The 15901-nt window shown below is 35.2% G+C and overlaps 1 protein-coding gene across 2 annotated transcripts in view; it reads left to right on the top strand.

Moving 5' to 3' along the window:
- The first annotated feature begins 897 nt into the window (after positions 1-897).
- Positions 898-15901, top strand: part of LOC107591988 (trafficking kinesin-binding protein 1-like) — a 16470-nt gene continuing 1466 nt past the window's right edge. Inside the window, exons 1-14 of one of the 2 annotated variants that reach the window (XM_016281306.1) lie at positions 898-1392; positions 2309-2778; positions 8229-8305; positions 9037-9153; positions 9395-9492; positions 9777-9885; positions 10688-10766; positions 10859-10989; positions 11222-11296; positions 11433-11570; positions 12295-12371; positions 12481-12687; positions 13840-14093; positions 15020-15301. In XM_016281306.1, the coding sequence (XP_016136792.1) occupies positions 2478-2778; positions 8229-8305; positions 9037-9153; positions 9395-9492; positions 9777-9885; positions 10688-10766; positions 10859-10989; positions 11222-11296; positions 11433-11570; positions 12295-12371; positions 12481-12687; positions 13840-14093; positions 15020-15301 (1945 nt within the window). In that variant the 5' untranslated portion in view covers positions 898-1392; positions 2309-2477. Of the gene's footprint in view, positions 1393-2308; positions 2779-6267; positions 6437-8228; positions 8306-9036; positions 9154-9394; positions 9493-9776; positions 9886-10687; positions 10767-10858; positions 10990-11221; positions 11297-11432; positions 11571-12294; positions 12372-12480; positions 12688-13839; positions 14094-15019; positions 15302-15901 lie in introns of those variants that run through there. The other variant, XM_016281307.1, reaches the window with a different exon arrangement.

Here is a 15901-nt window from a genome sequence, read left to right as displayed (position 1 = left end):
AATCAAAGTGCGCACATCCAACAGGCCAAAAGCCCAATGTGGGTGCTAACTGCTCAACCACAAAAACAATTTCAAACAGGAAAAGCAAAGTTGGCACACCACAGCTCCAAAAGTAGAATAATAATTATGTTCTCACCACAGGTGGTTTCGAGCACTCAAGGGTCTTCATCAGACTGACTGATGATGAGCTTTTAGGCTTGAAACATCACCTGTGGAGAGAACAGAAATGAATGTGACCCTGGATCACAAAACCAAAGTCATAAGGGTCAATTTTTAAAGATTTATACTGAATAAATAAGCTTTCCATGGTTTGTTAGGATAGGATAATATTTGGCTGAGCTACAGCTATTTGAAAATCTTGAATCTGATTGTGCAAAAAAAAAAATCGAAATATTGAGAAAATCGATAATTTTGTCTCCTACAATGTACTGTTGGCTATTGCTACAAATATGCCCATGCTACTTATGACTGGTTTTGTGGTCCAAGGTCACAAATAGGCCTATTTTCTACTTTTGGAGCTGTGGTGTGCCAACTTTGCTTTCGAGTTTTTAAACTAGAACGTGAAGGCACTACACAACCATATCAAAGAAATATAAAAAGGAATATCTGTACATGAGCAGTTAGCATGTGACAACATTGTGCTGTAGTGTGACATGCTATATCTAAAAGACTTGATTTGCATTCATTACATATGCGCTTTTTGTGAAATCCGACTCCGTGACCTACTTAAGTAAACTAAGGTAAAATGATAACAAGTAAAAAGGAAAAAGGTGAACAGACAAGTAAAAATGTGAAATATGTTAACATTAAGAATATTATTAAAAGAAATATTGACTAGTTAGATCTAAAAAATATTAACAGATTTGTCTGCAGATTGTCATTTCCAAAAATACCTTCTCGTGTTTATAGTATCAGCGAATAAACACATAAATTAAATAACGAAAGCTATTAAATGTAGCCCAGTAATCGTTTGCAGAGAAACTGTGTCACGTCCTTTGTGTGACATTCTTGTGTTGTGAGTTGCTGCAGGAGCGCGAGGCATGCGTCACGCGTCACAGGCATTGCGGCGGAGGTGATACAAGAGGAGAGGATGATGAACAGGATAGGCAAAATAAGACGAACTAAGAATTAAGCTTCAGTGGTTTGGGAGATTCTACGCCTGCTGTTGAAGACATTTGTAACAATCCCGGTGTAACGATAGTGAAACAATCCGACAATCTAGGTCCTCGGTTCTTTAGAGACAAAAGCAAAATTGAAGTCTGTGCTTTATGCTTGACGTGACTAACGCCGTTCATTTGGAGAAATCAGTTCATTTGTGGCGCGCGTATCATCCGGACGACGATAAATGAATTAACGTTACATGATTTCCACACGAACTGGAGTTCCCTTATTGTAAGTAAGCAGATTCATCTATATAGACACTATCACAGTCATGGCATTATCTTGTTTGATAATATCTACCAGTTGCTAAAAGGTGGACTACAGTGAAATACAGATGTTCATTTTTAATGGCTTAAAATCAGTTTGTTTACGCAAGGTGTAGGGTATCGCAGAAGATGCGGAGGAACGTCATGACGACACATGCGTAGACACGCCCATTACAAAAACAAACCACGTGATCTCATGCTTTACAATTCCTGTAGATTTACGAGAATGCGATGCGTGTGCGTGAGAGATGTTCTGTGGGATTTATAATCTCTGACTGTATGTGCACAGTGCCAATAACTACAATATTTTCTGTAGTTCTCTATGATTAAGATGATCCATGAGTTTCATTCTACAGGGATTGTGTGAACTGAGCATGTTTGTCATTTAAAATGTTTTCTAAAATGTGTGTGTGTTCTTGTTTATGATTTTTTAAAATCAATAACCACATGTTAATAACCACATTCTCTACCCTCTATTTAGTTTTTCCTGGTTATATAAAGAGCAAGTTTGGCTTGCCCAATTGCAAATTTAAATAATTGACTTTTTATTGCCATTTTACTAAAAGGAAAAGGACATTATTATTAATATTATTTTATTATTATAGACTGTATCTTCTTTCTATCCACTGTTAGATTACCTTAAAGGAACCTCCTTGCTGCACCTGGTGGCCTAACTATCAAGAATTATGAAAATCGATTTCTCAAAAATAAACCTTGATAACTGCAACAAATACAAACCGGCCTACATGTTTGTGGTTGTTAATGAAATCATTTATCTGCAAGATCCTTAGATAACTAATACTGAATCAGGCCTAAAACAGCATATACTTTAGTTTTTGTGTTTTATAATATTTAATCTCATTGGTCTGTGTTGTTTACAGAGGGGCAAAGCTGGACATGTTGTAGTATCTCACTGAGAAGTTGCCAAGCTGGACGAGTCCAGTTCTGAGTGCTCGAGAACAGATCCTACAGAACCTGTACACCTTGGACCCATCCCAGAAGAGCAGTATGTAGGTGAAGGAACCGAGGAACCAGTGCTTCAAGCGCCACATGCCGGCTACAGGGACGCAGAAACAATCACAGGTCAGAACGTGTGTGAATGTGTGTTGTTTCGTACTAGTGTTGATTTGCACATCTCTGTCTCTCTCTGTTGTAGATGTTTGTAACAGCACAGAGCTCCCTGAGGTGGAGATTATCAGTCTGCTGGAGGAGCAGTTGCCGGTCTACAGGCTGAGGGCAGACTGTGTGTACGGCTATGAGCACGACGACTGGATCCACACACCTCTCATCTCGCCCGACACGCGCATAGACCTCACCTCAGAGCAGATTGAGGAGACGCTCAACTACTTTTGTGAGTGAAACCGGCTTGTTAACATTAGAAAGAATTTTGACCACTAACAGGTTTTTTACAAGCCTTAAAAAGTATTAATTCAGCCCTCCCTTAAATTAAGGCCTTAAAAAGGTCTTAAATCGGAGCAAAAAATCATAAATTCATAAAGGCATGGCATTAAATGTTGCATGTGCTGCAGTAATATCTTCCTCAATATTTTTGTTTTGTTTTACAATGCAAATATCTAAATATCCTTAAATCAAAATACATTTACTTGAGATTAAAATTGAACATGAAGTTATGTTTTCTGAGAAATTAAACAAAATTAAGTGTGTTTATGTTTAAAACAAGAACAAATTATCTGTGAGTGGGGTATGAAAACTTGTTTTCCCTTGGAATTAAATAGGCTTTTTTTTTTTAAGACCACTGGCAGTTTTTAAAAAATTATAAACACTTCATTTTGATCAATTTCTCAGAAAACAAGACTTCTTATGTCACTTTCGTATGTTGATTTTTTTTTATCTATAGACATTTGCACATACTTTTGATCTCCAGCTCAATTAATTATTATTTTTTATTTTAACATTCGTCGATCTTGTGCATTTCTGCATTGTGCTGGTTTTAGAAGCATGAAGCATGAAAATAAAAAATAAATACATTTTTGTTAAGAAAACTGGCACATATAAAATGCATTGCTATTAAATCAATAAATAATAATAAAAGTTATATTTCATGGTATAGTTGGCAGAAAAAAACTTTACTTTTAAACCTTTTGTAGCTACCTAAATAATTGCTAGACTGGAGTTCTGCAGATTCCTCTACCTTTTATCTATTAGAGTGAGATGTGCTCTGATATTTGAGTTATGATAAAACCTTTTTTTCTCGCCATATAATATGGTATTGCTGATTTTTCAGTTTTTAAAGGACCTAGATGTAACGGAATATGTAATGAAGATAAATCAAAGTCACTGTGAAAAGTGAACGGTGTTGTCACTGACATGCTCAGCCAGTAGATGGTGTTGGTTTCTACTGTATCCACACTTGTTTGGTGAGTGAGGTACAGAGTTTAAAATAAAGTGAACTGATGTAAGCCCATATATATGCTCAGACCACATATTATGCAAGCAATATATGTCACCATTACTGTTTAACACGCCTCTGTGAAGTTGTTGTTATTGTTGTTGTAATGTGACCTGTGAACTGTTTTGTAAGTTAAAACATATAAATGTTAGAATATAAATATCATATATTAATGTAGAAGTGTTCATAGTAAAAGATCAACTACCGTTCAAAAGTTTGGGGTCAGTAAAGTTTTTTAATGTTTTTAAAGAAGTCTCTTGTGCTCACAAAGGCTGCATTTTTCACCAAAACACAGGAAAAACAGTAATATTGTGAAATATTGTTGTTACTATTTACTGTTATAGCTGTTTTCTATTTGAATACTTTTAAAATGTAATTTATCCTTGTGATGTCAAAGCTGAATTTTCAGCAGCCATTACTCCAGTCTTCAGTGTCACATGATCCTTCAGAAATCATATGCTGATTTGGTGCTCAAGAGACATTTCTTTTTATTATCAATGCTGAAAACAGCTTTAACTGAGCTGCTTAATATTTTTGTGGAAACCTGATACATTTTTTTCTGTCACTTTTGACAAATCGAATGCATCCTTAAAGTTAATTAATTAAAAAGAATAAAGTATTAATAAAAAAAATTCATACTGTCCCCGTTGAATAGTAGCATATGTTTTTTCCACTTTAAATAGTTTTTCCCAATTTTTTTTTGTAACAACACATATTTCTCTGAACTTGTAAACAATGACATCTTTTCATTAGCATTCTGAGAATTTGTGTAATGAACCTTTCAGCAGCCTTTATTTTTTAAATTGGTTCTGGTTACATAACTGTTATAGATTTTCCCCTCCAGGGTATCAGACATATTGGAGAGTCTGACGCACATGCATCAATGTAAAAGACTTTAATGCACGATTCTAAAGTTTCACTGATTGGCTGCTGCATGTGCTAGTGTGGAAAAGCAATAATAAGTTGACACACTTTTTAGTTTAAATGTTTCAAACATGTTCAGTTGAATACTCTTGAGTAATAGCTCTTGACTCAAGCCCTTCTGAATAGCTCCTACTGAGTCATGTTTACTGTCTGAATCGTGCCTCATATCAGCTTTCTGTGCAGACGGAATATTACTGAATATTAATATATACTGACAAAGACAGAGAAATCAGCTCTGCCTTTGCCATAATGACTGATAATGTAATTAGTAGTCTTTTTCTGACAGACTCTGCAGCGATATTATATTTCAGTTGCTGGACAGTTAAGGAATTATTCCAGTCCAATGGAAAACTGCACTTAATTAATCCGAGAGAGAATACTAGGGTGGTTTCTGTTATTCATTGCCCTTTGAATTATTTCGATTTCTATAGAAAATTACAGACTTTCAGAAACATGCTCTGGTCAAGCTCAGGCATGTAAACCAATTTACAAATAATAAAAAAAATGTCAAGACAATTATCAAGAGGCCTAAAACCAAATAAACAACTAAAATTAACCAGCAAGGGATTGACAGTTATGCTATTTGATTATTTGTCATTTACAAGTGTAATATTTTGAAGATTTTTAAATTCAGTTTGTAATTGTCCTTTGAAATTTAGATATACAGTATCATACATCAGTTAATCGGTTAATATTTTTGAAAAAGGTCACAGAACAAGGGATGCATTTATTTGACCGGAAATGCAGTAAAAACAGTAATATTGTGAAATATTGTTAACTTAAAAAAACGTAAAATTATTTTCTATTGTAATATATTTTAAAATGTAGTTAAGTCCAGTGATGGCAAAGCAGAATTTTCAGCATCATTACTACATACTTCAGTCTCACATGATCCTTCAGAAATCATTATAATATGCTGATTTGGTGCTCAAGAACAGATTTGGTGCTGCCTAATATTTTTATGTGAACCAGGATACAATTTTTTTCAGGATTCTCTGATGAATAGAAAGTTTAAAAGAACAGCAATTATTTGAAATACAAGTCTTTTGTAACACTGTAAACTTCTTTATTGTCATTTTAGATTGAATCTTCTTAAAAAATGATTTAAAATGATTACTAAATACATGTTTCCAAAATAACCTGACTTAATTGACTTAATTGTCATATTGTGATAAGAAAAAACAAATATGATTACCACCTCTACAAATGATATTTTATTGGATAATCTTATGATAATCATGGATAATATTGCATAGTCATGTGATAGAGGCATAAAAATACACTGACTAGTATGAATGACCCACTAGTTCACACTGTAGATTATAATCCTTTACATTTGACCTTGTGATATCAACATTACCGTCATGTCCCACATCCCCCCACCACCACAACCCCTCTCTCTCTCTCTCCCTCTCTCTCTCTTGGTCTCACTCCTTCCCTCCCATAGTCTCTCTCTCTCTCATCGTAGTGTTCAATATAGTCACTCTACTCTTGTTGCTGTAACTGACCACACTCTCAGCATCACTCAGTACCGTTACGGGAGGAAGGAAGTGTAGCGCTAACGTTTGGTCTGGTCCTCTCCTCTCTGCTGAGTGGAGAGGGAGTAAAAGGATGCACAAGATCATGGGAGCAGAAGACTTTGAGCTGGAGTGGTGCTATGAGCAGTATGCCGATGGTAAAGTCATGCATTTGCACTTTCAGTGTCTACTTGAGTAGTTTCTGCTTTGATTTCTCATTATCAGGGGTGTTTTTGAAAATTTTGAGGGGTTTATTTAGCATGTTGTGGGCTAGTTTTATCTGTATATGTTTTGGATGAGATTCAGAAGTGCTTTAAAGCTAATCACATTCTCCTTTTTACTCTTTCTCCTTTTTGAGTGTAGCCTGAGGCCTCTGGATATCTTTATGTGTGTGTGTGTGTGTGTGTGTGTGTGTAGAGAGGACAGCATGGTTGTCTTATTTTTTTCTCTTTCCAGAGTCTGACCGTATGTCCTCATAAAACTTTTCTTTCTCGTTCTCATCACCAGTCTGGAAGCGTTTAATATCTTTACAGTCAATGTCCCGAGGCTGAGCTCTGATTTTAGATATACAGTCTTCATTAAAGCAGTTTAGGAACTCAGCTGCATTAATAATATGTTATTAGTTTAAGTTCATTCTTTGTCTTTTGAAGACTTTATTGAATGTTCAGTTTTGCATATTGAAGTTCAGCTTCTATTTTATAATATCCTTCTAACAAAAACGCTCCTCCTGCTCACATCCTGTACATAGAATTTAGTATCAAATGTTTTATTTATTATCGGAAAGTTAATATTTTATCTCATTACTTTTTATTGTTGTGCATACTTTTGTGCTTGCGTGTAGGTCTGTCACGATAACAACGTTTTGTTGTGCGATATATTGCCCCAGAAATAATTGCGATAAGCTATATTATTGTCATTTTAAAGACCATTTTATGCCACTGAATATATAATCATAATGTAACAGCATAATAATGCAAGAAGACCTACACACTTCCAAATGACAACAAACTTTACATTTTTAAGACTATTTAGATCATGAAAATTAAGTATCAAAATATTAGATACCTTAAAAAAACGGAATAAATACTAAATAAAAATTTTCTAACAAAAAGTGCAAAGTAATAAGTAGAAAAAGAGAAAAATGCACAAAGAACTTGTATGGAGATTTTTCCCTGACCTTCTTTTCTCTGTAAATTAAGGGTGCACTGTATTGCTGAAAAACAAAATCAACAAATAACAAATCACTACTTAGCAGTCAGATGTCCGTATGCACAAAGGCACAGATCCCTAAACAAGACCATATCTGCAGATGAAACGTTGTTTGTAGAAGCATTTTTTACATTTGAACGAGCACGTCATGACTACACCGCATTATGTACGAGAAGCTGCAAAAGACACAGGCGCAAGTGGAATGTACAAAACATGGTGACATTAATTTGAAAAGTAAATATAAAAAGTAAATATAATGGGCGATATATTGTGTCACCAAAAGTGATTGAGGTCATGTACATATATTGCGCGATAAGTCGATATATTGATTATTGCGACAGGCCTACTTGCTTGTTTCTGTGTGACTGTAGTATGAGTGTGTGATATAACAGTAATTGTGGCTGATCTGATTCTGGCTGACTGTGGATGGGGTTGCTGAGTAACAGCACCATGGAAACAGTCGCGGGGGCAATCATGCGTGGTTTGTCATTGATGTTATTGTAAGAGCATGATGGTGCTAGGTTAGCAAGCCAGTAGCTTTTTTCCCCTCCTCTTTATCTACTTAAACTGATATTACATGTCTGTAAGCTTGAGAGTTCTCTTATCAGGGTTATTTTTAAGGTCAGGATGTAGGAGGTTTGCCTCATTATACTGAACTCTTAATTTGGACATTTTTGGGTTCAAGTGAAATTGTTTAAGCTGGTGTAATGTACTCAAGTGTTTTTTCGGTCTGTGTTTCAGTACTATGTGCCGAGCGAGTGGGCCAGATGACTAAGACCTACAATGACATTGACGCTGTCACAAGACTTCTGGAGGAGGTGAGGTTTAAAAAGAAATTGTGTATTTATTATGATGCTAAAGTCTGGGGTCATTAAGATTAAGAAATAATGCTTTTATTCAACAAGGATGCATTAAATTGGTTAAAAGTGACACTAAAGACACATTTAATGCAACACAACAATTCTATTTCAATGCTGTTCTAAACTTTCAATTCATCAAAGAATCCTGAAAAAAATGAATCACGGTATTTACAAAAATATGCAGCACATTGAAAAAGAAATAATAATAAATGTTGCTTGAGCAAGTCATTATATTAGAATGATTTCTGAATTATCATGTGACACTGAAGGCTGGAGTAATGATGCTGAAAATTCAGTTTTGCCATGAGTAAATTAAAGTTTAAACTATATTCAAAAAGAAAACTTTTTTTTTTAATCACGGTATTTACAAAAATATGCAGCACATTGAAAAAGAAATAATAATAAATGTTGCTTGAGCAAGTCATTATATTAGAATGATTTCTGAATTATCATGTGACACTGAAGGCTGGAGTAATGATGCTGAAAATTCAGCTTTGCCATGAGTAAATTAAAGTTTAAACTATATTCAAAAAGAAAACTTTTTTTTTTAACTGTAATAATAATTCACAATTTTTACTGTATTTCTGATCAAATAAATGCAGCCTTGGTGTATATAAGAGACTTATAAGCATCTTACCAACCCCAAACGGTAGTGGATTGATTTTCAAATCTTTTTCTCAACTCTACAGAAAGAGCGGGATCTGGAGCTCGCTGCCCGCATCGGTCAGACCCTCCTGAAGAAGAACCGTGTTCTGTCAGAGCAGAACGAATACCTGGAGGAACAAGTGGGCACCATCAGGGAGGAGGTACTTGAACAGATTCATTACAAAGTTTTCTCTCTGGTGGCAATTCATTAAAAATGATTAGCTCCTGCTGATATACTGTTCACTTCTTAGTGAATTTGTCTCTCGGTTGTCAGAAGCTTTTTTATGGTTGATCTCATTTCATGTCTGTAATACTGTTAGTAATAGTATGAGAAATGATAATTAGCCATGAAGTGTGAGCAATGAATTGATTCTTAAATTGTGTTTATATTATTGTACACAGGTGGCTCAGCTGCACCATGAGTTGAATCTAAAAGATGAGCTCCTGCAGTTCTACACTAATGCAGCGGAGGAGAGCGAAGAGGGGTCTGGATCGCCCACGTCAGTCCACTGTTTTATAACACTGTCCTCTTTTATCTATCGCTCAAGGCCAGTCAAGCCGGTTCTGTTGGCTTCAGTTAGGATATTATCAGCTCAGGTGTTTTTAAGGGCTTCTCAGCTGTAGTTTTAAATTTATAATGTACAACAGTTTTCAACAACCTCAACACTTATTATTTCTGTTGAACCAGACAGTTGTTCTATCATGAAAATAAAGCAAGCAGAATCGTAATATGCCCGTATTAGGATTGATTTCTTAGTCATACAGTCTTTTATTTCTGGATCAGGAGTCAACAGGGAAGGGCAGGAGTTTCTGCCCGTAGTGGTTCCTCTCTGGACATTCTGCAGCAAAAACTACGAGACCTGGAGGAGGAAAATATCTCTCTCAGATCAGAGGTACATGCACATGTGAAAAACTACAATTTTGAAACATTAAGAAATACACTACCATTCAAAAGTTTGGAGTGGGTACAAACAGTAATATAGTGAAAGTTTATTGCTGTTTGTCAGTAATTTTATTATTATAATTTTCTATTTTAATATATTTTAATTTAATTATTTAAATGTATTCCTGTAATGGCAAGGATAAATTCTTTGATAGAACAGAAATTTCAGAAGTACAGGTTTTACTGGAAATAGAACACTTTTGTAACATTATGAATGTCTTTACTGTCTCTTTTGATCATTTAATGGGTCCTTGCTGAATAAAAGCATTGATTTCACTAAAAATGATTTCAAGCAAATTTGAATGGTAGTGTATGTACAAATATGAGGAACACTAACTGGTAAGACTAAGCAAAAGAGAAAGAAGACATTTTGGCCCTGGGCAATGTGTGTGCCTCGGCCCAATTTCCATGTGTGAATAGAAAAAATAATTGATTTCTATTGTGTGTGCGTGCATGCTGTGATCACAGTAGATTGAGAATCTTACCCGAATGTCTATAACCTTATTATTATTCAGAGTCGTTCTGAACACACAGTGAACTACCATGGATGGTATTTCATGTTTCTGGAGGTTTATTGACTCCACCATACAAAGATTGCAATCTTTTTACTTTTGTTAAATGCCCTCTCTTGATTTGATGTATTTAGAAAAATTCGACTGGATGTTCTTAGAAATTACACAGACCGGAATGAAACAGTTTTACTTATTTATATTTTAACTTTTAAAAATGACACACTTGATCTTTGTCCTTAGGCGAGTCAGCTGAAGTCTGAGACAGAGTCATATGAGGAGAAGGAACAGCAGCTGGTGAATGACTGCGTCAGAGAGTTAAGTGAGTGATATGTTGTTTTAGGGATTAAGGGGAGGTGTATTGCTGTGTATTTTGACAAAACAAAAATAAGTCTACCCTTTCTCCTCATAAAGGGCAGTCCAGCATCCAGATCTCCAGTATAGCAGAAGAACTGGCCAAAAAAACTGAAGATGCCTCTCGCCAGCAGGAGGAAATCACACACCTTCTCTCTCAGATAGTGGACCTGCAGAAAAAAGCCAAAACGGTGAGAATCGTTTCGTCTTTCTTCTTTCACTTCATTGGTGAATGAATCGTACAATACATGAGATAAAGGTGTTCTGACTGTCAATATGGGGTGCTGTGTGTACATTAATGAGGAAAAAAAATTAACTTAAATGATTTTAGCAAATGGCTGCAATATAACAAAGAGTGAAAAATTTAAGGGGGTCTGAATACTTTCTGTACCCACTGTATGTGTTTGTGTATGTTTTTGACAGTGTGCTGTCGAGAACGAAGAACTTTCTCAGCACCTTTCGGCAGCTAAAGATGCTCAAAGACAGCTTACAGCCGAGGTACTTTATTTTAGACATAATAAATCAATATTCCACGTTTTTCACCTTACAAAAACATACCTGTACCTTCATAATATATTAATTAATTCTTTCTGTGTAAATGTTATTGACACTTGTTGGTTCCTCACACACACAGCTGCAGGAGCTGGAGGAGAAATACTCAGAGTGCATTGAAATGCTCCATGAGGCTCAAGAGGAGCTCAAGAACCTACGGAACCGCAGTGTGTCCGCAGGAACTCCTCGACGCTATCACCCTCTGGGACTTTTTCCCATGGTAAACACGCACACACACACACACACAAAGAGTTATATAACTTATGCTAGGCCAGTGCACTAAAATTCAGCTTTGCCATCACACGAATAACATATATTTGAAAATATATTCAAATAGTAAACAGTTATTTTAAATGTTACTATTTTTTCACAATAATACTGAGTTTTAATCTAATAAATGATATTACTTAGTGATGATAAAATGATAAAACTTAGCTTAACAAGCTATATAAATATATTAACATTTTCAAATCCTTACTGGTTTGATAAAAGAAAGCTGCTTATCCTATCATGATAATAATAATAATTCCTTAATTAATGACATTTCTGTCACTTTGTTGTTCTGCTAGAGATGTGCCCCCTGTCAATTTTCATTGTGTACAAATACCAAATTAATTGAAAATGTAACAGTGCAAAATAGAATTACCTTGATTCTTAGATATTTTACAGATATTTTACACATTGAAAGGGGAATTTAAAAAGTCTGAGTGAAGATCAAGCCTAAAATAGAAAAAAAATTGAGCTAAATCTGACAAAACCTCCTTTTGGTGATGTCCACATTTGTAAAAACTGTGTAAAAATATAGCAAAGAAAAGTTTTCTGTTAAGCTTAGCGTGTTGGTTAGGTTTTATAACAAGCTGTATAAATAGAAGTCTATAAAAGATCCCCATGTAGATAGTTTAGTAAATGTTTGTGTTGTGAGTATGTGCGCATGTGTGTTTTAGGACTCCCTGGCTGCTGAAATTGAGGGAACCATGAGGAAAGAATTGAGTCTGGAGAATCCTGACAATGAAGAACAGAGGTTTGAAATTTTCCTCCCTGTTTTTCCTTTCCAATACAGCATATTTTCTTTCATTGCCATAATCTGAAGTAGTTAAATATCTCGTAACAAAATGTGCTTTTGTTTCAAGGGTTCGTCATAAGCGTGTGTTTGAAACCGTGAAGAACATCAACCAGTCTGTCAGACAGCGATCTGCTAATTCTGCTACCAACATCCCTGGGTCCAATCAGACGCTCTCCTCCCTTAGCTCCGCCCTCTCTGACAGCAATAGCAACAATGCAGCGCCTGATAACCGTACACAGAGCATGCTCCAGGAGACCGGCTCCTCAGATGCTGCGTGAGTCTATTATGAGGCCATGTTTACAGAGGCTGTAAGCTAATAACTTTAAATTGACCTTTAAGTGAATCATCGCTACTTTGCTGGGGAAACAATGTATGTATGTTAAATATTCATGTGACTGAAAGGCCAGTGGCACACTTGAATTTGAGTTAGAGGGTCATTCTCTGGAATCAGTGGCATTTGTATTAAAAGATTTCATTATTATTTTATTTGGAAAGGTCAGTGCTGAATTTCCAAAAGTCATATTTTTCACCTACACTTAATTCAACTCATTACAATTTATGTACTTATCATTTGAATAAGTTCTAGTACTATCATTCAGATGTAATAATTCACACCATGTTAATGTTATAAGGTTGATAATTGATCAGTTTAAGCATTTGATTTCCCATTTGCAATGAAGGTTTAAACTTTTGATTCATCATTTGAACATTTTATTCATTGTTTGGGATGTCTTTTTGAGTAGGCCTATTTTTATTATTGGATTATTGAATTATAGTTTTAATTAAGATAGGGTTGTACAGGATTGATATTTTTTTTGTTGCTACCCCAAATGAAGAAATGAAATCACATTTGAGCTTTTGATTTATCATATGAGCAGCTGCTTTGAGAATTTGGTATCATGTGAACATTTATTATTAAAAGTTAAATAAAAATATTATAATGATACATACTGTACGACTAAACTCACCTCTGTCATCTCATCACATTACTACCTTTAAAATGCCAAACAGTTTTTAAATAGGAGACATTGCATAGCATACCAGGGTTAAACATTGTGTAAATACAAAGACAAATCCAACATTTTATCATAAAATGTTGTTTTGAGGTAAAAATATATAATAAAAGCATTTAATTTAATTTAAATAAAATTCTAATTAAAAAAATTAATTCACTATTTTAACATTTAAAATAACACGTTTACAATGTAACTGTGATAAATGGGGACTTGCAAATTGGCGGGCATTCCTAATGGAAAATCATACATATAAGAATACAATTATTTTAATTTTGCATTGCAGAATAAACAAAGTTGAAGCTATCAAATAATGTGACTAATTTCAGCATCCTTTAAAATTATTTTAAACAAATGACCTAAGAATGACCCTTGTTTTCAGTTACACATCTCTCCTTGTTTTCTGACTGCAGTGTGGACACCCCTGAGAAGCGATCTGGCTCTGAGGGGCTCAAACTCGCTCTGAGGCGACTGTCTCTGCGACGGCAGAACTGTCTGAGCGAGCGTCTCTTCTTCGAGGGGGAGCGGGAGAGGCGTAATCGAGAGCCAGCGGACAGTGGAGATTACTCAAACAGGCTGGTGCACAGCGAGAGCATTATGTCACTGGGCGCTTGGGCCAGCCGGCCCTATCTTCCCGACAAGCTCCAGATTGTCAAACCTCTGGAAGGTGACCGAAATACCCAAAATGTCTATCCTAAGACATTTCTTCGTTCCCGTTCCAGGCCACGTCTACCCACTATGATGCTTTTCAATTCGCTGTGGGGGCTAATGCATCCTCGCAAACACTCGTACTTCAAAGAATCCCGCTGTTGGATACATTTACACTAGCGATCAGGTTATGGCATACTTTTGTAAATTGATAAATATAAGGAATAGTTCACCAGAAAGTCAAAATTCTGTCATCTAACCCTTTCATTTCAAATAAATGATAATTTTGAAAGAAAAACTCCCTCCACTGTATTACATGGCTAATGCAAATTATTTTGCATATGCTGGTACTGTTATGCATATTCATATATTCTATAAAGGCTCTTTACTATGATGAAAAAGGCAGGACTTCATTTGTTTCATCTATGCTAAACCATGTATGTGAGATGTGAAAGAGTCTGATCAGTTATATATATTCTAGTGTCGTGATGAAATATAGTGTAGTGCTTAAGCTGCATGAAGTAGTGATTGAAATACTGATTTTAAAGTTTGTTGTGAAAGTTCTTGGAGGAAGAAATTCTGTTTCGTATTTTATTACTGCCACCTAATGGACAAAGTGAAAATGGACATTTTCACTTTGTCTTACTCTTCATCCATATTTTCTCTTTCTGTAATTCTTTTACTTTCTTATATTTTTTCACCTCTCATTTTGTTTAAAGTCTGTGTTCTGCACTTTCTCTTCACTTTCAATAAAGTCACTTCTTCTTATTCCTTTTGATATTCTCATTCTTTCTTTCCTTCATTCTATATTTTTCATTATCACATCATTGCACCATTGTTAATATGTGTTTGTTTTCCCACTGACCTGATGTAGCTGCTGTGTAAATAAGGTTATATAATCACACACTACTTCTCAGCATCCCTCGTGTCTTTTTCTTTTCCTAGGCTCGGCTACGCTTCAGCACTGGCAGCAGTTGGCTCAACCTAATCTGGGCAGTATCCTGGATGCTCGACCTGGTGTGGTCCCGAAAGGCTTCCGTCCCTTGGAGTTGGACCTGGAGGAAGTATATCACTATGCCGATTATGAGGAAGATGAGCCTGGAGAGCAGTATTTCCAGAGCCTTCCCACCACAATCAATTCCAGTGTCCCTCCTGCCCATAGCCTCACCCCCTCAGCCTCCTCATCACCATGTCCCAGCACAGGTCACGCTTCCATAGAGTTCTCAAGTAAGTTTGGTGCCTTATGCTCAAAAACTTGATTCAAAGGTTGACATTATAGTACTATTTATGCTGCTAAGAAAACTTTTTTTGTATGTATAATATGGACATTACATTGTGTAATATATATATATATAAATAAAGAGAGAGAGAGAGAGTATCCTTATTCACTATTTGCTATACTTTTTTTTAAATTATTGTTTATTTATTTATTTAAAAATCTAAACAAACAATTTCCTATATGTTAACCTAACAAATTGCTCAAGTTATTTTAAAACCATGTATTTGGTAAATATTCATTTAGATAAAATTAATTGAACTATATATTTGCTATGACTAGTTCTTATATGAAATAATATGACTTCAGTATCTAAACTAAATATAAAATGTATTTATTTATTTAAAAGTAAATCAAAACATTGTCCTGGACTAACAAATTTTGTAATTAAAATTTACAAATTTCTCAAATCAATATTTCAAATCCATGGATTTGGAAAGTAGCCAAAAATATTCTATATATATATATATATATATATTGTTTCACTGACAATGTAGTTTAGTCAAGCACTCAGAAAAGCAGCAAACACATTTCTCGCCCACAGCCTCCAT

This window comes from Sinocyclocheilus grahami, unplaced genomic scaffold (genome assembly GCF_001515645.1).
Source record: "Sinocyclocheilus grahami isolate Dianchi unplaced genomic scaffold, SAMN03320097.WGS_v1.1 scaffold149.1, whole genome shotgun sequence".
Taxonomy (NCBI): domain Eukaryota; kingdom Metazoa; phylum Chordata; class Actinopteri; order Cypriniformes; family Cyprinidae; genus Sinocyclocheilus; species Sinocyclocheilus grahami.
This window is presented reverse-complemented; position numbering and strand designations above follow the sequence as displayed.